The sequence below is a fragment of the Triticum urartu genome, chromosome 3A (assembly GCF_056163025.1).
Source record: "Triticum urartu cultivar PI428250 chromosome 3A, HENAU_Tu73, whole genome shotgun sequence".
NCBI classification, from domain to species: Eukaryota; Viridiplantae; Streptophyta; class Magnoliopsida; order Poales; family Poaceae; genus Triticum; species Triticum urartu.
Genome location: NC_141875.1, coordinates 742,722,697 through 742,750,198, shown reverse-complemented (window position 1 = coordinate 742,750,198; position 27,502 = coordinate 742,722,697). Strand labels below are relative to the sequence as shown.

Genomic DNA, 27,502 nt, shown 5'->3' with positions numbered 1-27,502 from the left:
GAGAAATGCTACAGAGCTCCCACTCACTTTCTTGTAAACGCAGGCTTCTCCATAAGTCTGCGTAAACCCAAACGCTTTGATCATCTCATCAAAGCGAATGTTCCAACTCCGAGATGCTTGCACCAGCCCATAAATCGAGCGTTGGAGCTTGCACACCTTGTTAGCATTCTTAGGATCGACAAAACCTTCCGGCTGCATCATATACAATTCTTCCTTAAGGAAACCATTAAGGAATGCTGTTTTGACGTCCATTTGCCATATTTCATAATCATAGAATGCGGCAATTGCTAACATGATTCGGACGGACTTTAGCTTCGCTACCGGCGAGAAAGTCTCATCGTAGTCAACCCCTTGAACTTGTCGATAACCCTTAGCGACAAGCCGAGCTTTATAGATGGTCACATTACCATCCGCGTCTGTCTTCTTCTTAAAGATCCATTTATTTTCTATGGCTCGCCGTTCAACGGGCAAGTCAGTCAAAGTCCATACTTCGTTTTCATACATGGATCCTATCTCGGATTTCATGGCTTCTAGCCATTTGTTGGAATCCGGTCCCGCCATCGCCTCTTCATAGTTCGAAGGTTCACCGTTGTCTAACAACATGATTTCCAAGACAGGGTTGCCGTACCACTCTGGTGCGGAACGTGTCCTTGTGAACCTTCGAATTTCAGTAGGAGCTTGATCAGAAGTATCTTGATCATCATGAATAACTTCCTCTCTAGTCAGTGCAGGCACCTCAGGAACATTTTCTTGAGTTGCGCCATTTATCGGTTCAAGAGGCAATACTTCATCAAGTTCTACTTTCCTCCCACTTACTTCTTTCGAGAGAAACTCTTTCTCTAGAAAGGATCCATTCCTGGCAACAAAGATCTTGCCTTCGGATCTGAGGTAGAAGGTATACCCATAAGTTTCTTTAGGGTATCCTATGAAGACGCATTTTTCTGACTTGGGTTCGAGCTTTTCAGATTGAAGTTTCTTGACATAAGCATCGCATCCCCAAACTTTTAGAAACGACAGCTTAGGGTTTTTTCCCAAACCATAATTCGTACGGTGTCGTCTCAACGGATTTCGACGGAGCCCTATTTAAAGTGAATGCGGCAGTCTCTAAAGCATACCCCCAAAAGGATAGCGGTAAATCGGCAAGAGACATCATAGATCGCACCATATCTAATAGAGTGCGATTACGACGTTCGGACACACCGTTACGCTGAGGTGTTCCAGGCGGCGTGAGTTGTGAAACTATTCCACATTTTCTTAAGTGTGTGCCAAATTCGTGACTCAAGTATTCTCCTCCACGATCTGATCGTAGAAACTTGATTTTCCTGTCACGTTGATTCTCAACCTCACTCTGAAATTCCTTGAACTTTTCAAAGGTTTCAGACTTGTGTTTCATTAAGTAGACATACCCATATCTACTCAAGTCATCAGTGAGGGTGAGAACATAACGATAGCCACCGCGAGCCTCAACACTCATTGGACCGCACACATCAGTATGTATGATTTCCAATAAGTTGGTTGCTCGCTCCATTGTTCCTGAGAACGGAGTCTTGGTCATTTTTCCCATGAGGCATGGTCCGCACGTGTCAAATGATTCATAATCAAGAGACTCTAAAAGTCCATCTGCATGGAGCTTCTTCATGCGTTTGACACCTATGTGACCAAGGCGGCAGTGCCACAAGTATGTGGGACTACCATTATCAACCTTACATCTTTTGGTACTCACACTATGAACATGTGTAGTAATATGCTCGAGATTCATTAAGAATAAACCATTGACTATCGGAGCATGACCATAAAACATATCTCTCATATAAATAGAACAACCATTATTCTCGGATTTAAATGAGTAGCCATCTCGTATTAAACGAGATCCTGATACAGTGTTCATGCTCAAACATGGTACTAAATAACAATTATTGAGGTTTATAACTAATCCCGTAGGTAAATGTAGAGGTAGCGTGCCGACGGCGATCACATCGACCTTGGAACCATTCCCGACGCGCATCGTCACCTCGTCCTTCGCCAGTTTCCGTTTATTCCGCAGCTCCTGTGGTGAGTTACAAATATGAGCAACGGCACCGGTATCAAATACCCAGGAGCTACTACGGGCACTAGTAAGGTACACATCAATTACATGTATATCACATATACCTTTTGTTTTGCCGGCCTTTTTATCCGCTAAGTACTTGGGGCAGTTCCGCTTCCAGTGACCCTTCCCTTTGCAATAAAAGCACTCTGTCTCAGGCTTGGGTCCATTCTTTGACTTCTTCCCGACAGCTTGCTTGCCGGGCGCAGCAACTTCCTTGCCGTCCTTCTTGAAGTTCTTTTTACCCTTGCCCTTCTTGAACTTAGTGGTTTTATTCATCATCAACACTTGATGTTCCTTCTTGACTTCTACCTCTGCTGATTTCAGCATAGCAAATACTTCAGGAATGGTCTTTACCATCCCCTGCATATTGAAGTTCATCACAAAGCTCTTGTAGCTTGGTGGAAGCGACTGGAGGATTCTGTCAATGACCGCGTCATCCGGGAGATTAACTCCTAGCCGAGTCAAGCGGTTATGTAACCCAGACATAGTGAGTATGTGCTCACTGACAGAACTATTTTCCTCCATCTTACAGCTGAAGAACTTATCGGAGACTTCATATCTCTCGATCCGGGCATGAGCTTGAAAAACCATTTTTAGCTCTTCGAACATCTCATATGCTCCATGTCTCTCAAAACGCTTTTGGAGCCCCGGCTCTAAGCTGTAAAGCATGCCGCACTGAACGAGGGAGTAGTCATCAGGACGTGTCTGCCAAGCGTTCATAGCGTCTTGGTTCTGTGGGACGGGTGGATCACCTAGCGGTGCTTGTAGGACATAATCTTTCTTGGCAGATATGAGGATGATCCTCAGGTTCCGGACCCAGTCCGTATAGTTGCTGCCATCGTCTTTCAGCTTGGTTTTCTCTAGGAACGCGTTGAAATTGAATACAACGTTGGCCATTTGATCTACAGGACATATTGTAAAGATTTTAGACTAAGTTCATGATAATTAAGTTCATCTAATCAAATTATTAATGAACTCCCACTCAGATTAGACATCCCTCTAGTCATCTAAGTGTTACACGATCCGAGTCGACTAGGCCATGTCCGATTAACACGTGAGACGGACTAGTCATCGCCGGTGAACATCTTCATGTTGATCGTATCTTCCATACGACTCGTGTTCGACCTTTCGGTCTCTGTGTTCCGAGGCCATGTCTTCACATGCTAGGCTCGTCAAGTTAACCCTAAGTGTTTTTGCATGTGTAAAACTTCTTACACCCGTTGTATGTGAACGTAAGGATCTATCACACCCGATTAACACGTGATGCTTCGAAACGACGAACTGTAGCAACGGTGCACAGTTAGGGGAGAACACTTCTTGAAATTGTTGTAAGGGATCATCTTATTTACTACCGTCGTACTAAGTAAACAAGATGCAAAACATGATAAACATCACATGCAATCAAATAATGATAGTGACATGATATGGCCAATATCACATAGCTCCTTTGATCTCCATCTTGGGGCTACATGATCATCCTTGTAGATCGTCATACTCATCGACATGTAAGTCGTGATTCCTATTACAAGAACATGATCAATCTCATACATCACATATATCATTCATCACATCCTTTTGGCCATATCACATCACATAGCATACCCTGCAAAAACAAGTTAGACGTCCTCTAATTGTTGTTTGCATGTTTTACGTGGCTGCTATGGGTTTCTAGCAAGAACGTTTCTTACCTACGCAAAGACCACAACGTGATATGCCAATTGCTATTTACCCTTCATAAGGACCCTTTTCATCGAATCCGATCCGACTAAAGTAGGAGAGACAGACACCCGCTAGCCACCTTATGCAACTAGTGCATGTCAGTCGGTGGAACCTGTCTCACGTAAGAGTACGTGTAAGGTCGGTCCGGGCCGCTTCATCCCACGATGCTGCCGAATCAAGATAAGACTAGTAACGGCAAGCATATTGAACAAAATCAACGCCCACAACTAGTTTGTGTTCTACTCGTGCAAGAGAACTACGCATAGACCTAGCTCATGATGCCACTGTTGGGGAACGTTGCAGAAAACAAAAAATTTCCTATGGTTTCACCAAGATCCATCTAGGAGTTCATCTAGCAATGAGTGATCGGATGCATCTACGTACCTTGTAGATCGCGAGCGGAAGCGTTCAAAGAACAGGGATGATGTAGTCGAACACGACGTGATTCAAATCAGCGATGATCAAGCACCGAACGGACGGTGCCTCCGCGTTCAACACACGTACGGAACGGATGACGTCTCCTCCTTTCTTGATCCAGCAAGGGGGAAGGAGAGGTTGATGAAGATCCAGCAGCACGACGGTGTGGTGGTGGATGCAGGGCGTCACAGTAGCAGGGCTTCGCCTATACTACGAGAGAGAGACGTAACGGGGAGAGAGGGAAGCACCAAAGGCTGAGGTATGAAGTCCTCCCTCTCCTCAACTATATATAGGAGGGCCAAGGGGGGGTGGTGCGCAGCCTAGGAGATCCAATCTCCTAGGTGCGGCTGCCAAGGGGAGGTTTCCCTCCCCCCCAAGGCACCTAGGGGTGCCTTCCACCACTTGGACTCTTCCTTGGCGGAAACCCTAGGCGCATGGGCCTATAGGGGTTGGCGCCCCAGCCCACTATGGGCTGGGTCCCTCCTATTTCAGCCCATGGGGCCCTCCGGGATAGGTGGCCCCACCCGGTGGGCCCCCGGGACCCCTCCGGTGGTCCCGGTACAATACCGACAACCCCGAAACTTGTCCCGATGGCCGAAACAGCACTTCCTATATATAATTCTTTACCTCCGGACTATTCCGGAACTCCTCGTGACGTCCGGGATCTCATCCGGGACTCCGAAAAACATTCGGGTTACTGCATACACATATCTTCATAACCCTAGCGTCACCGAACCTTAAGTGTGTAGACCCTACGGGTTCGGGAGACAAGCAGACATGACCGAGACGACTCTCCGGTCAATAACCAACAGCGGGATCTGGATACCCATGATGGCTCCCACATGCTCCACGATGATCTCATCGGATGAACCACGATGTCGAGGATTAATCAACCCCGTATACAATTCCCTTTGTCAATCGGTATGTTACTTGCCCGAGACTCGATCGTCGGTATCCCAATACCTTGTTCAATCTCGTTACCGGCAAGTCACTTTACTCGTACCGTAATGCATGATCCCGTGATCAACCACTTGGTCACCTTGAGCTCATAATGATGATGCATTACCGAGTGGGCCCAGTGATACCTCTCCGTTATCCGGAGTGACAAATCCCAGTCTCGATCCGTGTCAACCCAACAGACACTTTCGGAGATACCCGTAGTGCACCTTTATAGTCACCCAGTTACGTTGTGACGTTTGATACACCCAAAGCACTCTTACGGTATCCGGGAGTTACACGATCTCATGGTCAAAGGAAAAGATACTTGACATTGGAAAAGCTCTAGCAAACGAACTACACGATCTTGTGCTATGCTTAGGATTAGGTCTTGTCCATCACATCATTCTCCTAATGATGTGATCCCGTTATCAATGACATCCAATGTCCATAGCCAGGAAACCATGACTATCTGTTGATCAACGAGCTAGTCAACTAGAGGCTTACTAGGGACATATTATGGTCTATGCATTCACACGTGTATTTACGATTTCCGGATAATACAGTTATAGCATGAATAAAGACAATTATCATGAACAAAGAAATATAATAATAATGCTTTTATTATTGCCTCTAGGGCATATTTCCAACAGTCTCCCACTTGCACTAGAGTCAATAATCTAGTTACATTGTGATGAATCGAACACCCATGGAATTCTGGTGTTGATCATGTTTTGCCCTAGGGAGAGGTTTAGTCAACGGATCTACTATATTCAGGTCCGTATGTACTTTACAAATCTCTATGTCTCCATCTTGAACATTTTCACGAATGGAGTTGAAGCGACGCTTGATGTGCCTTGTCTTCTTGTGAAACCTGGGCTCCTTGGCAAGTGCAATAGCTCCAGTGTTGTCACAAAAGAGTTTGATTGGCCCCGATGCATTGGGTATGACTCCTAGGTCGGTGATGAACTCCTTCACCCATATAGCTTCATGTGCTGCCTCCGAGGCTGCCATGTACTCCGCTTCACATGTAGATCCCGCCACGACGCTCTGTTTGCAGCTGCACCAGCTCACTGCTCCACCATTCAACATATACACGTATCCGGTTTGTGACTTAGAGTCATCCAGATCTGTGTCGAAGCTAGCGTCGACGTAACCCTTTACGACGAGCTCTTCGTCACCTCCATAAACGAGAAACATTTCCTTAGTCCTTTTCAGGTACTTCAGGATATTCTTGACCGCTGTCCAGTGTTCCTTGCCGGGCTTACTTTGGTACCTTCCTACCAAACTTACGGCAAGGTTTACATCAGGTCTGGTACACAGCATGGCATACATAATAGAACCTATGGCTGAGGCATAGGGGATGATACTCATCTCTTCTATATCTTCTGCCGTGGTCGGACATTGAGCTGAGCTCAATTTCACACCTTGTAACACAGGTAAGAACCCCTTCTTAGAATGATCCATATTGAACTTCTTCAATATCTTATCAAGGTATGTGCTTTGTGAAAGACCTATGAGGCGTCTCGATCTATCTCTATAGATCTTGATGCCTAATATATAAGCAGCTACTAGGGACATATTATGGTCTATGTATTCACACGTGTATTTACGATTTCCGGATAATACAGTTATAGCATGAATAAAGACAATTATCATGAACAAAGAAATATAATAATAATGCTTTTATTATTGCCTCTAGGGCATATTTCCAACACTTCTTTTCTTGGGACAACGGCCCATTCTTCTTTGCTAAGCAGCCCACGCAGAAGCATCGCTGCTGCTCCTGTAGCAGACTTTCGCCCGTCCAGCGTCGTCTCTGAGACGGCCTCGCCTGCGCCGGGAAGGGGAACTCTACGCGCGTCCCCAACTTTGGCGGACGAAACTCCTATGGCATGCTCGCCCCGTCCCCTCGCTAATTCAGTCAGGCCCCCACTTCTTCTCTGCTTCTCCCTCTCCAACCGAACCCTAGCAAGAAATCGGTCCCGTGGCCAGCGACGCAGGGGCGCACGGTCAGACGGCGGCGGGATGCTTTCACACCTCCGCATGTGCGCTAGAGTTAGCAAGATGATACGAGCAAGGAGTAGATGGGATTGATAGGGCTGTTTTGCTTTGTTAAGACTCAAGTATGATGCATGTTCGTTGGCAACATTGTTTTCAACAGCATCTCCCAATTTAGTCATGTTGTAAATAATCAGGTGACCTTATCTATGATGCCTGCTTTCTGTGTTGATTGCAGTTCTCTGCAGGCATCTAATAAAGCATCTCGCTATTTCAATTTCAGTTTGTTATGTTTTCCCACATTAATTCGAACGTAGGCCAGGGGAAAATTCAGGATGTGATCATGCATTTTAGAGTGAACTCAAGGTTTCCTCCTTCCTGGAGCTCTTAATTCTAATCTTTTGGGCGTTTTGGGGCACCAGAATTGATTTATCTTCTAGGGCATTGGGCCAAATCTTTATTCATGCAGTGTTTTAGGAAGAGGCAAACAATACAAAGAGGGAAATGCCTTATGCCTCCCTGATAATAACCAAAAAAGAGCAAGTAAACTAAAGATTTTTGAGAACTCACATAAGATGACAACTGATCTAGCTGATTATTTCTATCAAGTTCAGAAATGTCTGTTAAAGAAAGAGGATTGTTTTGCTATTATGTTATCTACAAGGCCGCTTGTCAGTTTTTGTGTGCTACTGGATTTTCCTAATCTTCACTAGCTAATGTCTCATAATTATTCCACACAAGAATTAGGTTAGCATCATTGTTTATAAACTGTTATTATTATTATTATTATTATTATTATTATTATTATTATTATTATCTATTTATTTATGAATAGGAAGCTCTGGAAGCTCCATATAGCAAGGCTCCGGATTGGTCTAAATGCGCATATTCTGGTCCGACAAACGTGTTGCAAATTACCATGCAGCATTGTAAGTTAATTTTTTGCTTAGTGTACCAGGTATGTCGACTTCGTGAAGAAAATTACAATATTTCCTAGAGCAGAGTATTTCTATGATCTTTTTATGTGCGATTTAGCTATTTTTCGTATTTTAGCATGTGGATATATAGATTTCATAACTTGATTCTTCACAAAAATCATTTCGATGGTGGTATACTGTCTCGTGTATGTGAATACATCCTTTACTATCTAAACATGCGAGGTTCTCACTGAGTACTTTAGGTTTGTTCATCTTTGCGGAATTGCAAGTTTGTTTCTTTGGCATTGCCGAAAGGCTGCCAATGTCAACCATACGGATTTGGTTATATGTTACAACTCCTAATTTCTTGAATATTTCTATCATTCTTTCCTTAAGATGGACGGGGCGCAGCAAAGCGCGCCTCTATGGTCTAGTGTGATCATGGTCCTCGAGCGTCAACTGCTTACAGACGCAACGTGTTCCTATTCATTGAGCGCCAACTGGCTAATTGTTCCTGTATGAGTTGCAGTATAGAATGTGTGGTTGACTAGATAGCCTCTCACTTCAGTGGAATCTCCAATATTGGCGGCAATTGAGTTTGAATAAACTTTTTGAATTTGTTTACAAAAATGTAGCATCCCTATGACATGACCAATGTTCACATCACTCTGGCAAAGCTCAACAAGATAGTTCATGTTCATAACTTCCACATCATGGATGCGAAGGCCTTGCCTAATCTTGGCATATTGGAAAATGTAACCAAGTGTGCTAGCAAACACACTAAATTTAGCTTCCCTCCTCTGAGTACCTTCAATGAAGAACAGTTTCATAGAATTTTTGCCTCCGGGTGAGTAATATTTTGTGCACACATATTAGAGGCAAAAGTTTTAACTACTCACACTTATCTTAAATACCGTGGAGGACATCACTATTATCCTTGATATGCCCTTGCATCACCTCATGATAAACTTTATATTGCATCCTATTCCAAAAGTGAGGATTTACTTCTTCATTCCTTTCTTGGTATATGGATTGGCAATGCACATGGAAACAAAATCCTTCTTCTTGACCTCCTTGTAGTCACCCCTAGATGCTTATGTATTTTGAGACTTTTTTGTTGAGTGCTTCATGACATGCTTGAATTTCTTCTTTGGTGTGAGAAATGCTTCGATTTTTTGGGTCAATCATACCAAAACAAAAAGGGATTGCCAAAAATAACAAAACCAAAAGAAATCTTCTGTGTGAAAAAGAGTCTACCCTCCCCCTCCCAATTTCCGAATTTAATTTCCACATTAATGGAAAGAAACGAAACAAAGTGAGGACAAAAGATTCTCGTGTCCCTATTGGTCCATCCGGTCCTCCCACGGATCGCGCCCCTGAGCTAATCGTAGCCAACATCTTCCAGATCCAACGGCGAAGACCACTGGTGACACGGATCGCACCATCAAAGCCGATCCCAGCCGCCCGCACCATACAGATCCGACGGTGGAGAATGCTGGTCACACGGATCACACCCCCTCCCACGGATCGTGCGCCTCCGAGCCGATCCCTGCCGCCCTTCCTCCTAGATCCGACCGTGCGTCACGTGAATCGCGCATGTTACCACGGAGCACCCCCCCCCCCTATAAAAGTGGTGCCCTCGCGTTCACATCCATCACCGCCGTCCACCCACAATTCGAGATTCAAGTTCGCCGAAGAAGAAGGGGAGATGACCGGGAGGAAGAGCGGCGAGCGGAAGAAGGCGGTGACCCGGTCCATGAAGGCTGGACTCCAGTTCCCCGTCGGCCGCATCGGGCGCTATCTCAAGAAGGGCCGCTATGCAGAGCGCATCGGCTGGGGCGCCCCCATCTACCTCGCCGCCGTCCTCGAGTACCTTGCCGCCGAGGTAACCAACCAACCACCGATCTCGTCCATTCCTACTCTTCTTGTGCTGGACTGGGTGGTAACTGATCTCATCTCGGTGTGCTATTTGAACCACAGATGTTGGAGTTGGCGGGCAATGCGGCCAAGGACAACAAGAAGACCCGCATCATGCCGCGCCACCTGCTTATCGCCACTCGCAACGACGAGGAGCTATCCAAGCTGCTTGACGGCATCACCATCGCCCATAGTGGCGTGTTGCCCAACATCCACTCTGTGTTGTTCTCCAAGAAGGCCAACACGCTCTAGCATAGCAACTTCAAACAGAATCCAAGAATAATTGTTTACCTTATGAGTTTTTGCTTAGCTTGGATTCTCGTACCAAGAAAAGGAGTAATGTCTTTTCCCAATTTTTAAAACATAAACTTTGTTTTCCATTTTCCCCATAATGCGCATCTGCAGGCAGACCCGGGATTAATTCTTCACATGTTGTGTTGTGTAATGACAATGGTCTACTGGATCATAATAATGCAGAAATATCTCCTTCCCATATACATCTAGTACAATTAATACTTATAGTGCGATCCATATTACTCGCTGGAAAATGAATGTAATCATCTATCTGCCAGATGCCGTATACCGACAGACGGTTCCTTTTTTTTAGAACAGATGTTGTTGCAGTTTGTTCAGAATGAAGAGAAAGTTCTGCGGTGAAGTGGATGACAAGATCATTGCAGTCTTCACTGATGATATAAGGTACATGCATTTCAGTGAAGAACGAGAACGATGCTATGTGCACGATGGTTTCTGTCCGATTTTAGCACGATCTAGCAGATCAAGCCGTCGATGTGTACATTTTTTCAAGCATTTCGGTGAATAGCTGAAATCAGTCAAGGATGCCTATTATGTAATACATTTTTTCTGGCTCAATGGCATGTTATAGATTCTGACATTTGGAGAAAAAATAACTATGGCATACATACGAATTTAAATAGACAAGAACCGCAATAAGGAGATGGCTGACTCCCTGCCAAAAATAAAAGTGCTACTAATGAGGGCACAAATCCTTCCCTCTCCTCCTCCCCTCGCGTCCACTCCCCTCGGCCGGCGCCAATGGCCCCAGATCCCGAGCCGCCAGTGCCCTCCCCTCTGCTCCAACCCCAGCCGCCGCTGCCGCCGGCAAGGGCCGCGGTGGCGGTGGGCCCTGCATCGCAGATCCAGGGCGGATGGTAGCCACGGCGGACCCTGTGAGGCGGAGGTGGCGTCTCATGCGGGGAGGCTGGGGGCGGCAGTCAGGGCGGCGCCCTTGCCGCGCGACAGCGATGGGATCCTTCATGGCCGGCAGTGTGGCGGCTGCGTGCGCATGGGTGGCTCCGATGGCTGCGGATCTGGCGTCCCGTCCAGATCCGTCTCGGTACGGCCTTGGCCGGCCCGTGGCGCGAGGAGGACCGGTGATGGCGGCTGGAGGCTCCCTACCAGCGTGCCGACGGCGACCCTCGTCTCCACGGCGAGGCTCCATTCGGTTCCAGCCAGCTGCGAGGTTGGGGGCGCGACTTTCGATGAAAATCGCGCCGATTTCTGTCATGGCGGACGATGGCGGCGTCTATGACGTTGTTCCCTTCTCGAGGCATCGTTGTTGCAGGTCGTGGCACTCCACTCGTCATATTCCAAGAAAAACACTAGATCTGGATCTATCGGATCAGACGATGATGGTACCTTTGATGTTGTTGTCCCTTCTGAGGGCATCGTTTTGGAGCAAGTGCTGGTTGGACGGGACAAGCGAAAGAGCGGTGTCTCATCCACCGCAGGGCCGGCGGCGGATCCCGGTGACATGGCGCTGCGGAGGTTCGGCGACGGCCGCGTGTGGACGGGTACATGCAGCATGGTGGAGTTGTCTGACGTCGTGGTGGCGTCGACAGCAGGCCAGGCAAGGTCGATGGGTCAGTTACTGCTCTGGAGATGGACCAGTGAAAGATGGTGGCGGCAGCCTCTGAGAGTGTGTCGGTCCGGTATGGGATCCAGTCCCGATATGTGGCTGAACTAGGGCATCCGACTTTAGATGTTAGGGTTTGGTGTGATGTTCGTTTGGTATTAGGCCCGGATATTCGGCACACCTTCATCAATTGGATAAGGGTAGTCACAGGTGTTGCCTAGATGATGGCTTCAGGCTGACTGATGTATTATTTTGTATGGTCTTTGTGAATAATTAATAAAATAACCGCATGCACCGTCCAGATATAGAGACCAAGGGTCTATCCTCCTTTTCAAAAAAAAGAAGAGAAAACTAATGAGGGCACAAAGCATCAGGCTGACATTGTAAAGGGCCAAAAATAAAAGTGCGGCTAATAAAACCGTCAGTGTTCCATGATAGTTTTGGTTCTCAACGAATTCTAAGTGCAGAGCGGTGCAGACATGGCATCATTATTTTACAGGAATCCTTATGCTTGATGAATGACGGTCTGGCAGCTTGTCACTCTCTTGAGGATGTGAACAAGTCATGTAACTTGGAAGCCTTGAGAGAGGTAAGCCAGATAAATAAGGAGGAACTCCATTTCTAGCTCCCTTGTGCAATATGTGCTAGGCTCGTCGAGCTAAATATGAGATGTTTCATGCTGAATCATGTGTGTTTTAAGAAATGCAACTCTCATGTTGGTCAAATGTCCCAAATTAAGCTCGAATTTACAACTGTCCTTTAAATAAAATTGCCAAAAATAAGCTCTAATTTACAAAACAATCGTGCACTCATTAGTTACGATATGCCAAATTTGCTGCAACATACATAATACTCTTCTGGATGGATAGCAAGATTGGGACTTGGTGCCATGTTCGAGTCTTAAGATCAGGGCATGAATTGTTTCCCAAACCAGCGTTAATGTTGATCTAAAACAAAAAGAATCGAATTAATTATGTGTCTTAGTGAAAGAGAATTCCCTGACCAATCAGGTGTTGCTCTGTTTTTTTCAGTGTCAGCAGTCAGAATGCTTTGCCAAGCTAAAAGATCGGACGACTAGTCTATTGTAAAGCCGGTATAGAAATGATCTTAAAATAAGCACTCCCTCTGTATAGTAATATAAGACTTACATCACTAAAGTAGTGATCTAAAGGTCTTATATTACTTTAGAGAGGGACTACTAATGATCATGCAAATGTACAGAGTGCATACATGTCCAAGGCTCCATTAACATTAGACTCTGTGCACAACAACAATACAAGATAAGTACCTTGCTCATCTATAGCAATAGCGGCAGATCAACCTCTGTTTGCATGATGCACCCGTATGTTCTTCCCATAAAGCACCTGAATGAATCATCATGTTGAATTTTTTTACCTCATCAAGCGACAAAAAATGCATTGTGATAGCAAAATCGGCAAGCAGGATAACTGAGAAACTAGCATGATCTTAATAAATAGGTTTGCAAATCGGATATCAGAGAGGAAGTCTTGGCAGATCTCAAACGGATTAGAGACTCAGGTTCAGGCATCAAACAGATTGACCTGGAACTGAACACCAGGCATTCTGAACCATAAGTCAGCAGTAATCTTGATTTGTTCAATGTTCACACGCATTGTTCCTAACATTTACATTTAGATTTAGTTAAAACTGCACAAAGTGTTTGCACGAAATTTAGCTAGACAGAACAATGCATTATTGCTGGAGGTATGGTTCTCAAACTAGCATGAAGCAAAGGATCTCGAACATCAGTGAGTGCAGAGTGGCGCTCAGTGCTGCGCTGTGTGGATTTTCTGGAATGCCTAAAATCACTTCACTGAAGTCAGTTGAGGGACATGCTTGCCTGAAAAAACAGTGGTGTTTCAGTTCCTTCGTCAGCATAATTAACAATATTAAGTGGATGGGGTTATTCGCACGATTGTAAAAGCATAAATTCCAGACAGAGCATCTTGCTAAATCACTGTTCAGTCCCCGTGAAGGAACCTCGAATCAAGGTACAAATGTGTGCTACTCTCAGAAGCTTCACAAGAAATGCCTTTACCAAAGAAAATCTAGATACAAACTGTCTTTTTTCCATTTCCAGTGACGCACATGTGCGCATCGACGCTGTAGTCGTCTGTCCTCACAACTAGGGACCCATTCTTCATTTCAAGTCTTGTGGGATGACAGTGATATATTTCTTGAGGCATTAAAAAATGGGTAAAAGTTCTCTCGAGGCAATTGTTTGCAACAGTGATCTGTTGGATTATAGTGCAGGAGTATTTCCTTCCTGTGTTACATCCAGTACAATCAATACTTACAGGTGCAATTACACAACACCATAGCCTGTAAGAAATGAATCTCATACCGTATCTGCCAGATCCCAGAAGCATGTTGCTTTCAGTTATTCGCCCATTTATCAGTTAATGCCATATACCCATGTATGAGTCCATGATGTGTCTTTGAGTAAGGTCATGTGCCTACAATGGGTCAAGTTTGGTTCCAACTCAGCCACTGGGATGTTATTGCTGTTTGTTCAGTATCAAGACAAGGTTCTGCAGGCTGCAGCTATGTTGTTTTGAACAGGATGACAAGATCATTTCAATGATGATACATGGTACAGGCATTTGAATGATAGCAAGGAGCTCCTCGTTATCGCCTAGCTGAAATTAGGCAATGATTGTACCCTGCAGTCGATGTCTTTCTTCTGCTTAATAACATTTATGCAGAAATAATATGAGAGTCTGCAGCTTTTCATTGCCCATGCCTGGTTACTTTTACTGGCTACATTGGCGTTTTGGTTAGGTTATAATTTCAGACATTTGGAGGAAAAGTACCTATGGTATGCGACTTCAGATGGATGCATAATAAGTCTTAGCTCTTGCAACCAGTAACAACTATTCTAATATCTAACTAATATGCATTGGTGTGGATATGCCATCCTTGTTTCACATGAAACCTTATGCTATTTACAACATAGAGGCCTAAGAAAGTACTATAAAGCTGCTTGATGAATCACGGTGTCGTACCTCATTACTTGCTTGAGGATGTTAACAAAGATGTGGAGACGTTAGAAGCATATTCATCCTGGTTCCTGTTTTGTGCTACTCTCCTATACTAGTGGAGGTACAGCTCACCTACATTCTGAAGTCATTTTTTTAGAAAAAGAGGACGACCCCCGGCCTCTGCATCTGAACGATGCATACGGCCATTTTATTAATTATTGACACAAGACCTTACAGAGTCATACAACAATAAACCTAAAGCCACCAACTAAGCAACATATGTCGCTATCCCTATCCAGTTGATGTAGGGGCGCTGAAAGTCTAGGCCTAATACCAAACAGACCTCGCAGCCAAACCTAACATCTAAGACTTGAGGCCCAACCAGGACGCCTGCCGGGTATGAGGCCGCCGCAGCCACCTACCATCAATCCATCTTCAGAGCTGTCCTGTTGCATCAACCTTGCCCGGTCTAGCTGCCGCCAACGCCACCACGACGCCAGGCAGCGTCACCCTCCTGCGTGAGTCCATCTCCGCTCATCAGTCGCCGAGTCTCCACCGCGCCACGCCGCCGAGATCCGCCGTCATCAATGGACCAGATGAATCACCGCTCCTCCTCATGTCCCCTCCAACCAGCACTTGCTCCAAAACGATGCCCCCATGAGGGAGAACGATACCGAAGGCACCGTCATTGTCCGATCCGGTAGACCCAGATCTAGGGTTTCCCCCGGAACTTCCCAATCAGGTTGATGTGACCTGCAACGACGATGCCTCCAGAAGGGAACGACGTCTAAGACGCCGCCATCGTCCGCCAAGACCGCAGTCAGGCGCGATTTTCACCGGAAGCCACGTCTTCCCGACCTCGCGGCTGGCTGGAACCGAGCGGAACCTCGCCACGAAGACGTATGTCGCCGTCGGTACTCCGACGGAGATCCGGCATCTCCTCACCGGTCCCTCTACGCGTCGCCGGTCGGCAGAAGGCCTCCTACGACGGATCCAAACGGGGCATTGGATTCGCAGTGACCGCCGTCACCATCACGACCAGGACAGCCCACCCCGCCAGATGGGGCACTGCCACCGCCGCCATCCATGCAGGGCCGCCACTCCACCGGCGATGGTGCTCCGGCCCCCGCCGCACAGCCCGGATTCGCCGTCCCAGCCGCTGCCGTTGGATCGCACGAGAGGAGCCGCCACCGCGCCTCAGATGGGATCCGCCGCATCCACCCGCCCAGAAACCTTTGGCACCGGGCCCGCCGCCACCGCGGCCCACGCCAGCAGCAGCGGCGGCAGGAGGAGGCGGCAAGAGGGTGCTGGCGGCGCTAGGGTTTCGGGGCCCCTGGCGCCGCCCGGGGGGAGGCGACGCGAGGGGGAGGGGGGAGCTGTTGGCGTATCTGAAGTCATGAAAGCACATAAACAAGGCATCTCTATTCCAGCAACCTTGTTTTATATGATTAGCTGGTTGAGCTAAATATGAGATGTTCTGTAGTTAATTTTCTCCACCGGGAATCTCTACTTAATTTTCCTATTAGTCAAATTGCCAAAGTCAAGCACAAATTTACAGCTGTCCTTTAATCAATTTGACAAAAATAAACTCTGATTTACAGACCAATTGGCACTCTGAATAGTTACGATATGCCACGCTTGCTGCAACATACCTAACACACTTGTGGATAGATAGCTCTTTTCCTAGGACTTGATGACATATTAAAAAATTAAGATCAGTGGGTATATTTTTGCATGTATACGATACTGCCATGATCCATGACTTTTGAGGGGCACAACTAGTAAAGCTAGAGAAAAAGAACGTGCACAAGGTGCATGTCAAGAAGGGAATAAAGAAATAAAGTAAAAGTCAAGGAAAGAACAATGTCAACAACGAAATAAAGAGAAAGGTAATAGTTCACTATATACTGTTATGCATACTATTAGTTAGTACTTAGTACTAGTAAGAAAGATCCTGATGGCAAATACTCCCTTTGTCCCAAAAAATTTGCCTTAGATTTGTCTAAATACGGATGTATCAAATTACATTTTAGTATTAGGTACATCCGTATCTAGACAAATCTAAAACAAGAATTTTAGGACGGAGGGAGTATAAACAAGTCTAGTTGAGAGTAGATGCGGGGAAATTGTGGCCTTACACCTACCCTTGTCGTTTTGCAGCAGCACACGAGACCTTCTAAGTCCCAACGATCTCCCCGTGCCGGTAACTCTTATATTGTCCATATTAGTCTTGGTTGTTTATATGCATTTTTTAGATGGCTCATTAAATCAGGTGAGGAGATGAAAAATGAGCAAGAGAGCGGTATATAGCCCATAGCCGTGTGAGAGCCAAGTAAGAGAGATGCGCGAAGAGAGCGGTGGGAAGGATAGTTCACGGGATCCCAAGTCATCTTTGCTCTCAAGAGCTCGTTTTGTCAACTCTTGGGATTGAGAGGTTGACGAGTATACGTCAGTACCTACACAAAACAAAGACAATGGAAAAATTGTGTGTGCATGGTATATGTACACATCATCCATATGATGCATACGTGCTTGTGTTGGTTAGCGCCAAATATCCAATGCTTAAATAGATGAGATGTGTGATATAGAAACATGCCATCCATCATGATAGGTTTATTGTTATGTATAGCATAATGGAGACTCAAATTGTGTAATGCATCACGAGAAATATGTAGAGCATTGTTATTCATGGAATGCATACGGTGCAAGCAATTATGAGAATCATGCAAAGTATGGAATACATCAAAATCTCCTAATATGTATGAGGAAACTATGGGGTTCTCCTCATGAGCATTAATGGAAACATCACATGGAGAATATTGACAACATCCAAAACAATGCATAGTTGGAACATTGTGATCATGGCATGGCATAGTAGATGAATTGCGCAAATCATGTAAAGGAAGCATGGCAATATCATCAATGAAAAACAAAAGCCAATGATCATCATCTCGTCATCTGTGCCATAAGTGCAAATAGGATTTATGTGAATGGGGCATGCATAGTCATTATGTTGAGATTGAAATAATGCAATCTAGGATATCTCACTCATAGCATATGACAAGGTGAATGGATTGTCAAACATGATGTGACCAAAAGAATTTTCACATGATATCCTATGGAGCATAGCATCACAACTAGGCAACTCAACATGCTCATCGTCATATTTATCATAAATAGGTAAGTCATGACATGAATAAATCGCACTAGCATGAAGCATGGGTATAGGTGTGTCAACATCATGCAAGCAATCATTCGTAAAATAGTCCACTAGTGGGACAAGAGAAGCACCATCATCTATGTTACCTTTGGAGCATCGCTCATGTGTTGTAGGTGAGGTGTCGAAGACCAAGTCGTGGTCATCTTCATCTTGATGGAACCATGTGGGGGGTGTCGTGGTTCTAACTCTGACAGTGATGTAGGGGGGTGAATATGGAGAGGCTAGATCTTAGCTGTTGGGAAGTTGTTACACGCGAGGTTTACGAGTTCAGGCCCTTCTCAGAGGAAGTAATAGCCCTACGTCTCGGAGCCCGGAGGCGGTCGACTGGATTATGCGTGTATGGATACAGGGGTGCGAACCCTTCATACTGAGGAGGGGGTGGCTTATATAGAGTTCGCCGGCCCCCTCCTACCCTCAGTAATGCAGGGTTTAAGGTACATTTAAGGTTGGGCGTTACTGGTAACGTCCCTAATAAAGTGCTATAACGACCATAAAGACTACTTAACAGCCGACCGTTTTCCTGCGGAGTGACTCTAGGTCTCCTGGCAGTCGAGTGGTTGGCTTCATGGTCGAGTGATAGCTTCTTGGTCGAGTGTCTTGTCTCCGTCGAGTGGGATACCTTCAAGTCGATTGAAAGGTGACTTCTCCTAGGGGTGTCCTAGGGTAGGACTCTTTGGTCAGGTCCGTGTCCCTACCCTAGGTACATGTCTTCATCATTAGCCCCCGAATGGATCGAGGTTAGAGTGGGGAAAGAGTTGGAGATCTTTCCGACTGGTTCTTCGGGCTATGTGAGCGCCTTGTTTTGGGTCAATCGTCACGGATGACGTTGCCAACCTTTTTCAGTCGCCTTGATCCATTCCAGGCCTTTCGTCGAGTGAATTTCTTTGTTTGTGACATATCGAGCGCCGGCGTGATCGGGGTCTTCTGTTTTGACAAGGTGTTTTGTGGCCCGCGGATGTCGCGGGATTTGGATTTTGGGAAGCGCGCGGGACTGGAGCGGCCGCAGTAATCGAAAGCGATAAAGCGGAAGCTCCTCGATCCCCGTGTCGCCTTTTTCGCCACGTACTGCGCGCGCGTCTGCTGCGGGATTTGACTGGATAGCCTGGGCCTACCAATCAGCCACTCGGAAGCGGTCCCTTATAAATCGCTGGCTCAGGGTTTCCAAGCAGTGCGCTCTCTTCTCCTCCTTTCTTCCGCCTCTCCCCCTTCGCAAGTCCTTTCGCCACCTCCGTTCCCGCCCCAGCGCAGCAGGCCCGTGCGAGACTTCGCCGGCGATGATGACGAAGAGCAAGACCTCCGCTCTGGAGCACGCGAAGAAGGAGGCGGCGGCGGGGAAAGGGAAGAGGTCAGCTCGGGGCGGATCTTCCTCTAGGACCGCTCTGCCCAAAGGTTGGATCCAGGGCGACTGGATGCCGTCGGTGCTCCGGCAAGAGGATCTCGACGACATGGTCGAGGGGGGAGTCATTCCCCACGAAGCTGCGCGTCTTCCGGGGGGAGAGATCGAACCTCAACCCCGCGACGGTGAGTGCGTGCTCCTAGCCACCCACATCGACCGAGGGTTTTCTCTGCCGCCCCATCCTTTCTTCCGGAGTTTCCTGAATTTCTTTGGAGCGCAGCTCCACCACTTCACCCCCAACTCCATTGTCTACCTTGCCGCTTTCATCTCCATGTGTGAGGCTTTCTTGGGTTGTCGACCCCATTGGGGACTCTTCAAACACATCTTTACCTGCCGTTCTCAATCGGTCAAGAAGGCTAAGTCGAGTGACGAGAGGACGCAGGTGATCCAGCTGTGCGGGGGCCTGGCGATCCAGACGAGGGGGAAGAGTTGTTTTCCATCTATCACCTTCCCGGAGTCGGTCCGTGGCTGGCAGTCGACCTGGTTCTACTGCAAGGACGAGGCGACCCCAGGACAGTCGACTAGTCTTCCTCTTTTTTCCCTCGACCGAGCCGAGAAGCCTGCCTCTCTGAAAGTCGCGCCGGAGGAAAAGGCCCAAGTCAAGGTGCTGGCAGGTCGAGTGGTTGAGCTTGTCCGCGAGGGCGTGACTGGTATGGACCTGCTGGAGGTCTTCCTTCAAAGGCACATCCAACCGCTCCAGGCCCGCGACCACCCGATGTGGCTGTATTCGGGTCTTGACGACACCACTCGGGTCCACCCGGAGGAGGTCACCGACGAGATGGTGGAGGGGTGGCTGTCGAGCATCACGGGGAACAAAGACAACCCCCGAGGAGCCAGGAGGGTAATCCCACTCGACAACTCGTATGAGGTGGACCAGGTATGTCTTTGTGCTCCCGACTGATATCTTGTCTTCTGTATTGGTCTTCTTTGAATAAGTCGATTGACTTTCGTCTTGTCTGTTGTTTACCAGGCGACCACCGAGATGTACTCGACGCCCAACGGGGCACAGGGGTCGACTGAGGAAGGGGAGGCGAGCGGAGGCGAGAGCGGGGACGACCAAGGCGAGTGGGAGTCTGACGGTGAGGGAGAGGGAGGCGACGACATCTTCTCCAGCGAAGGGGAGGAGGAGGAGGTTGAACCCCCCCGCCCGGAGGGGCGATCCAAGCTCACCCACGATCTAGCGCGGGAACGTGGCAAGGCGACTGCTCCTGTTGGGCAGTCGTCGAAACGCCCTCTGACTTCTTCTCCTCCGCCGACTGGGAAGGGTCCCAAGCATCCACGAGCGACGCCATCCAAGCCGCCCAAGGCTCTGCCCAAGATGAAGATAGCTGTTCCTACCATTTCTGGGTAATAATAAGACTTGCTTTCCTTTGTCGGCCGTGGACGGATCCTTGGTCGATTCACTGAGCCAACTGATTGACTTTCGAGATTTGCAGCGGTGCTACTTCTGAGGTCTCCGCCAGGAACGACAACCAAGAGATGGAGGACGCTGTTACCTCCAACCCTGGTACGATTGCTGACGTCCTGCCTTTGAGTCGACTGAACCTTTATTGCTACCCTGGTCGACTGAACTTTTCCTTTGTAGCCCCTCCTCATGTTATCGACCTCCCGGATGACGACGACAACGGTCCGTTGAGAGCGAGGAGGCACAAGAGGGCGTCGGCTGACAAGACCCCCCAATCCGCTCCGGCGTCCGAGGCCGTGGCTCGGGATGGTGGTGACACCACTCGGGCTTCTGTGACCTTCGCCGTTCCTCTGGCGAGTGCGCGGCCCTCGGCGTTGACTGCGGATCCACCTTCGCTTTTTGCTGCGTACCCCGTCCCTGAGGACCAAGCGGCTGCTGCAAAGGAGGTTATACGCCAGGCGGGGATCATGATGGGGCAAGTGAAGATGGCTCGGGAGGCCAGACAAGCAGCCTATGACGCGAGTTCGGCTCTTCAGAGCAACGTCCAGGTCAGTCGACTCGACACTTGGTCTATTATGATATGCTGTTTGAAGAGTCTCTTTTCCGAAGATCTTTTGTATCTGTATCTGTACACCCACTGGGTGTGTCTGCCAATCCTTTGGACGAGTGGGGGCACGCTAAGTGCACACACTGGGTGTAGTCCCCGAGACTACGGTGGACTGCTGGCAGTCGACTGTAGTCTTTACATTGTGTTGCTGTAGCTGTATTTCTTCACTCGGTTTGGTCTGGCCAGGTCGACTGCGGGCAGTTGACTTTTTTTTGGTCGAACCAGTGGGGGCACGCTGAGTGCACCCACTGGGTGTAGTCCCCGAGACTATTGTCGAATGTTTTTGATTCGGCTGTGGTCTTAGAAACGTCATCATTGTCTCTTAGTTACTCGGAAGCAACTTATCTTGGGCGTCTGTCGACTGATTTTCCTTTTTACAGAAATCTTGCGAACTTGTAGCTCGCTATACTGAGTTGGAGAATCAGCAGATCCAGCTCAACCTTAACTTGAAGCTTGCTCAGGAGAATTTGAGGAAGGCGCAAGAAGAAGCAAAAGGTATGGCTGGTGAGGTTCTCTATTCTTAACGGGTGGCTTTTCTTTCTCGTCCATTCTTGATGTTGGTTCCACTCGACGCGCCACAGATAAACTGGAGGAAGCTCTGAAGAAGAAGGACCAAGACCTTGCAGAGGCACAGAAGGAGGCCTCGAGCAAAACGAAGCTTGCAGAGGAGAAATTGGCTTCGGTCGGAGCTCTTGAACAGGAGAACTCCAGACTGAAAACCGCTCTCGAGACAGCTAATCGAGATGCCAGTCGACTGAAGAAGGAGAAGATGGCTCTGCACGACAAGGCGGGTGAGCTGGCGGGGAAGGTAAAAGATCTGGAGGCTTATCTCGGTGGACTTGCCAAGAAGTTGTTCGTCATGCTCGAAGGTAATTACTCTGCCCCGACTGTCTTGCAGTTTGCCAAGCCTGTGTAGGGCCACTGTCTTACTCTTGAATCGTGTTTGCAGAATTCTGTCAGAACTTTGAAGAGGAGACCAATCGAGTGGAGCCAAGCTTGGACCCTGTTAACTCTCTTGTGAAGGACGAGGCTGCCATGAACGTGCTCCGACTGGAGTCTCGTGTTACTAGCGTCGTTGATTATCTGGCTCGGCTGAAAGTTGCAATGTCGCGGATCGACACATCACTCTGGCCTGGGACGACGCTTCAGAACGACCTCGAGTCTCTGATGGCTCGACTTAACGAAGTCCCAGGTCGAGTGGCGGAATGGAAGAAATCTTCTACTAGATGTGGTGCTGATGTCGCTCTGTCTCTGGTCCGCGTCCATTGCAAGGAGGCGCGAGAAGAAAAGCTGGCGGCCATCCAAGTTGCAAATACCAGGAAGCACAACTTTCAAAACTTCATGGAGACTTTCATCGCCGCTGCCACCCGTATCGCCGACGGGATCGACTTGGATGAGTTCGTCGCCCCTTCCAGTCCTCCTCCCGAGGAGTGAAAAACTTTGAATTTACCTCGGGATGCCGAGTGGATTTGTAACCGTTTAAACTCCGCCGAGCCGAGGGCTCGAGTACTTTGAGGTTTGGGACCTTTTGGGCTTTTTCTGAACTTGATTTCTCGTTGGATATCTTCACGGTTTGATTCGTCGAGTGGAAGTTTATCTTCACTCGGAATAGTCTTGTATTTGCGACGCAGCTCCAAGGGAGAAGGTAGCGGTCGACTCGCGGATTGGGTCGAGTCTTGTACTTAGGCGAGCACTGGGCTGTAGCTAAGCCTCCGAGTGAGAGGTTTACTCTCCACTCGGTAGGATTTTTAAACACTTAGGCGAGCACTGGGCTGCAGCTAAGCCCCCGCGTGGGAGGTTTGCTCTCCACTCGGTAGGATTTTTAAACACTTAGGCGAGCATTGGGCTGCAGCTAAGCCCCCGAGTGGGAGGCTTACTCTCCACTCGGTAGGATTTTTAAACACTTAGGCGAGCACTGGACTGCAGCTAAGCCCCCGAGTGGGAGGTTTGCTCTCCACTCGGTAGGATTTTTAAACACTTAGGCGAGCACTGGGCTGCAGCTAAGCCCCCGAGTGGGAGGTTTGCTCTCCACTCGGTAGGATTTTTAAACACTTAGGCGAGCACTGGGCTGCAGCTAAGCCCCCGAGTGGGAGGATCGCTCTCCACTCGGTAGGATTTCAAACACTTAGGCGAGCACTGGGCTGCAGCTAAGCTCCCGAGTGGGAGGTTTGCTCTCCACTCGGTAGGATTTTTTCAAACTTAGGCGAGTGCCGGACTGCAGCTAAGTCTCTAGGTGAGAGAACTTAGGCGAGTGCTAAACTGCAGCTAAGCCCCCGAGTGGGAGGATCGCTCTCCACTCGGTAGGATTTTTTCAAACTTAGGCGAGTGCCGGACTGCAGCTAAGTCTCTAGGTGAGAGAACTTAGGCGAGTGCTGGACTGCAGCTAAGCCCCCGAGTGGGAGGATCGCTCTCCACTCGGTAGGATTTTTTCAAACTTAGGCGAGTGCCGGACCGCAGCTAAGTCTCTAAGTGAGAGAACTTAGGTGAGTGCTGGACTGCAGCTAATCCTCCGAGTGGGAGGATCGCTCTCCACTCGGTAGGATTTCAAACACTTAGGCGAGCACTGGGCTGCAGCTAAGCCCCCGAGTGGGAGGTTTGCTCTCCACTCGGTAGGATTTTTTTCAAACTTAGGCGAGTGCCGGACCGCAGCTAAGTCTCTAAGTGAGAGAACTTAGGCGAGTGCTGGACTGCAGCTAAGTCCCCGAGTGGGAGGATCGCTCTCCACTCGGTAGGATTTTTTCAAACTTAGGCGAGTGCTGGACTGCAGTTAAGCCCCCGAGTGGGAGGATCGCTCTCCACTCGGTAGGATTTTTTCAAACTTAGGCGAAACGGATTCGCAGCTAAGTCACCCACTGGGGGATTCCGTATGTAAACAAAAGTGACAACAATTAATGGAACACTCTTGCCTTTGATAAAAACGAACTGCAGGAATTTTTCTTATTACATCTCGTCCAAGGGAGGGCTCAAGTGTAAAAGGGGCGGAGTAGTTCCGCATTCCAAGCTCGTGGCTCGTCGATCTGGCGATCAATATTGTAGAGGTGATACGCTCCATTGTGAAGGACTCTGGTGATGATGAAGGGACCTTCCCAAGTAGGAGCAAGCTTGTGTGGTTTCTGTTGATCCACTCGAAGGACCAAATCTCCTTCTTGGAAGGCTCGACTCTTCACATTCCGGGCGTGGAATCGACGCAAGTCTTGCTGATAAATGGTCGATCTGATCATGGCCATCTCCCTCTCTTCTTCTAGGAGGTCGACTGCGTCTTGCCGGGCCTGTTCTGCTTCATCTTCGGTGTAAAGCTCGACTCGGGGCGCGTTGTGAAGAAGATCACTTGGCAGAACCGCTTCGGCTCCATAAACCAGAAAGAATGTAGTTCTTCCAGTCGACCGGTTAGGGGTGGTCCTCAATCCCCACAGAACTGACGGAAGCTCGTCGACCCAAGAACCTGCCGCGTGCTTGAGATCACACATCAGCCGAGGCTTCAGTCCTTTGAGAATCAGACCATTTGCTCTTTTAGCTTGTCCATTCGACTGAGGATGCGCGACCGACGCGTAGTCGACTCGTGTGCCTTGAGAGGCGCAAAAAGCTCTGAACTCGTCTGAATCGAAGTTTGACCCATTGTCAGTGATGATGCTATGCGGGACCCCATACCTGAATATCAACTCTCTGATGAAACCGATAGCAGTGCTAGCATCAAGATTTTTGATAGGCTTGGCTTCAATCCATTTGGTGAACTTGTCGACTGCCACAAGCACATGCGTGAATCCGCTCCTGCCTGTTCTCAGTGGACCAACCATGTCCAGTCCCCAGACAGCAAAGGGCCAGACGAGTGGAATGGTCTTCAGGGCTGATGCAGGCTTGTGTGACATGTTGGAGTAGAACTGGCAGCCTCCACACTTGTCGACTATCTCTTTTGCCATCTCATTTGCTCTAGGCCAGTAAAATCCCGCTCGGTATGCTTTAGCCACAATGGTCCGAGAGGACGCATGGTGGCCACAGGTCCCCGAGTGGATATCATCAAGGATTATCCGACCTTCTTCTGGTGTTATGCACTTCTGACCGATTCCAGTCGCGCTTTCTCTATACAACTGCCCCTTTATGACTGTGAAGGTCTTGGATCGGCGGACGATCTGTCGAGCCTCTTCCTCGTCTTCTGGGAGCTCTTTCCTTAGGATATACGCGATGTACGGTATCGTCCAGTCGGGACTGATTGCCAAGACTTCCATGATTAGGTCGACCACAGCAGGAACTTCGACTTTAGTCGGATCTGTGGCACTTTTCGGTTGTGGGGCTTCTTCTGTGAAAGGATCCTCCTGGACTGACGGCAAGCGGATGTGCTCCAAAAACACATTGCTGGGAATGGCTTCTCTCTTGGAGCCTATCTTTGCCAGATCATCAGCTGCTTGATTTTTCAGTCGGGGGATGTGATGAAGCTTTAACCCCTTGAATTTCTTTTCTAACTTTCTCACTGCATTGCAATAACCAGTCATAGCTGGACTTCTGACGTCCCACTCCTTCATCACCTGATTAACCACCAAATCTGAGTCGCCATAGACCATGAGGCGACGGACGCCGAGTGAAATGGCCATGCGCAACCCATACAAAAGTGCTTCATACTCTGCTTCATTATTGGAGGAATCAAAGTGAATCTGGAGAACATATCTGAGCTTATCTCCTCAGGGGGAGACTAGAACTACCCCAGCACCGGAACCATTCAGCATCTTAGATCCATCGAAGAACATGGTCCAGTGCTCCGAGTGAACTTGAGTCGGAAGTTGCTGTTCAATCCACTCGGCGATGAAATCTGCGATTGCTTGGGACTTGATAGCCTTCTTTGCTTCGAACTTGATATCTAAGGGAAGGAGTTCGATCGCCCACTTGGCCACTCGACCAGTTGCATCTCTGTTATGCAGAATCTCTAACAGTGGGGCGTCGCTGACGACTGTAATGGAGTGGTCAGAGAAGTAATGTGCAACCTTCTTCATGGTCATGTAAATCCCATATACAAGCTTCTGGTAGTGAGGGTATCTTTGTTTTGAAGGGGTCAAAACTTCGGACAGATAATAGACTGGGTGCTGAACTCTGAAGGCCTTTCCTTCTTCTTCCCGCTCGACCGTAAGTACTGTGCTGACAACTTGTCCTGTGGCTGCAATGTAAAGCAGCAGAGGCTCTTTGCCGATTGGGGCAGCAAGCACCGGCTGGGTGGAGAGCAGAGCTTTGAGCTCTGCAAATGCCGCATCAGCTTCTGGAGTCCACTCGAACTTGTCAGACTTCTTCATCAGTCGGTAAAGGGGCAACACCTTTTCACCGAGACGAGAAATGAATCGACTTAGGGCGGCCAAGCAGCCTGTAAGCTTTTGGACGTCGTGCACGTGAACGGGACGCTTCATCCGGAGTATGGTGCCAACTTTTTCAGGATTGGCGTCGATCCCCCGTTCGAAAACGAGAAAACCGAATAACTTTCCACCTGGAACTCCGAATGTGCACTTTGATGGATTGAGCTTGATATCGTACCTCCTAAGGTTGGCAAAGGTTTCGGCAAGGTCAGCCCGCAGGTCGGAACCTTTGCGTGACTTGACCACAATATCATCCATGTATGCCTCCACATTCCGACTGATTTGAGTGAGTAAACACTTCTGAATCATTCTCATGAACGTGGCTCCGGCGTTCTTGAGGCCGAACGGCATGGTGACATAACAGAAGCATCCGAATGGGGTGATGAAAGCTGTTTTGATTTCGTCGGGTCCATACAGACGGATCTGATGGTACCCGGAATAAGCATCTAGAAAAGACAACCTCTCGCATCCCGCAGTTGAGTCGACTATTTGGTCGATGCGAGGGAGAGGAAAATGATCTTTCGGGCAGGCCTGATTGATATGTTTGAAATCAATGCACATGCGAAGTGACTTGTCTTTCTTGGGGACCATGACGACATTGGCGAGCCACTCGGAGTGGTAAATTTCTCGGATGAACTCTGCTGCTAAGAGCCGAGCCACCTCCTCG

At 48.2% G+C, this 27,502-nt stretch overlaps 1 protein-coding gene across 1 annotated transcript; it reads left to right on the top strand.

Moving 5' to 3' along the window:
- The first annotated feature begins 9,716 nt into the window (after positions 1–9,716).
- On the top strand, positions 9,717–10,491 carry LOC125549576 (protein H2A.5-like). Its single transcript, XM_048712954.2, has 2 exons — positions 9,717–9,964; positions 10,060–10,491. Exons 1-2 carry the CDS (start codon positions 9,788–9,790, stop codon positions 10,246–10,248), a joined length of 366 nt encoding a protein of 121 aa, XP_048568911.1. The 5' UTR covers positions 9,717–9,787; the 3' UTR covers positions 10,249–10,491.
- The last annotated feature ends 17,011 nt before the right edge of the window (positions 10,492–27,502 follow it).

Bases quoted from the DNA above. Each gene is read 5' to 3' on its own strand.
- LOC125549576 (XM_048712954.2), top strand. From the start codon at position 9,788: ATGACCGGGAGGAAGAGCGGCGAGCGGAAGAAGGCGGTGACCCGGTCC. The intron at 9,965-10,059 runs GTAACCAACCAA...TTTGAACCACAG, and splicing joins TCGAGTACCTTGCCGCCGAG to ATGTTGGAGTTGGCGGGCAA.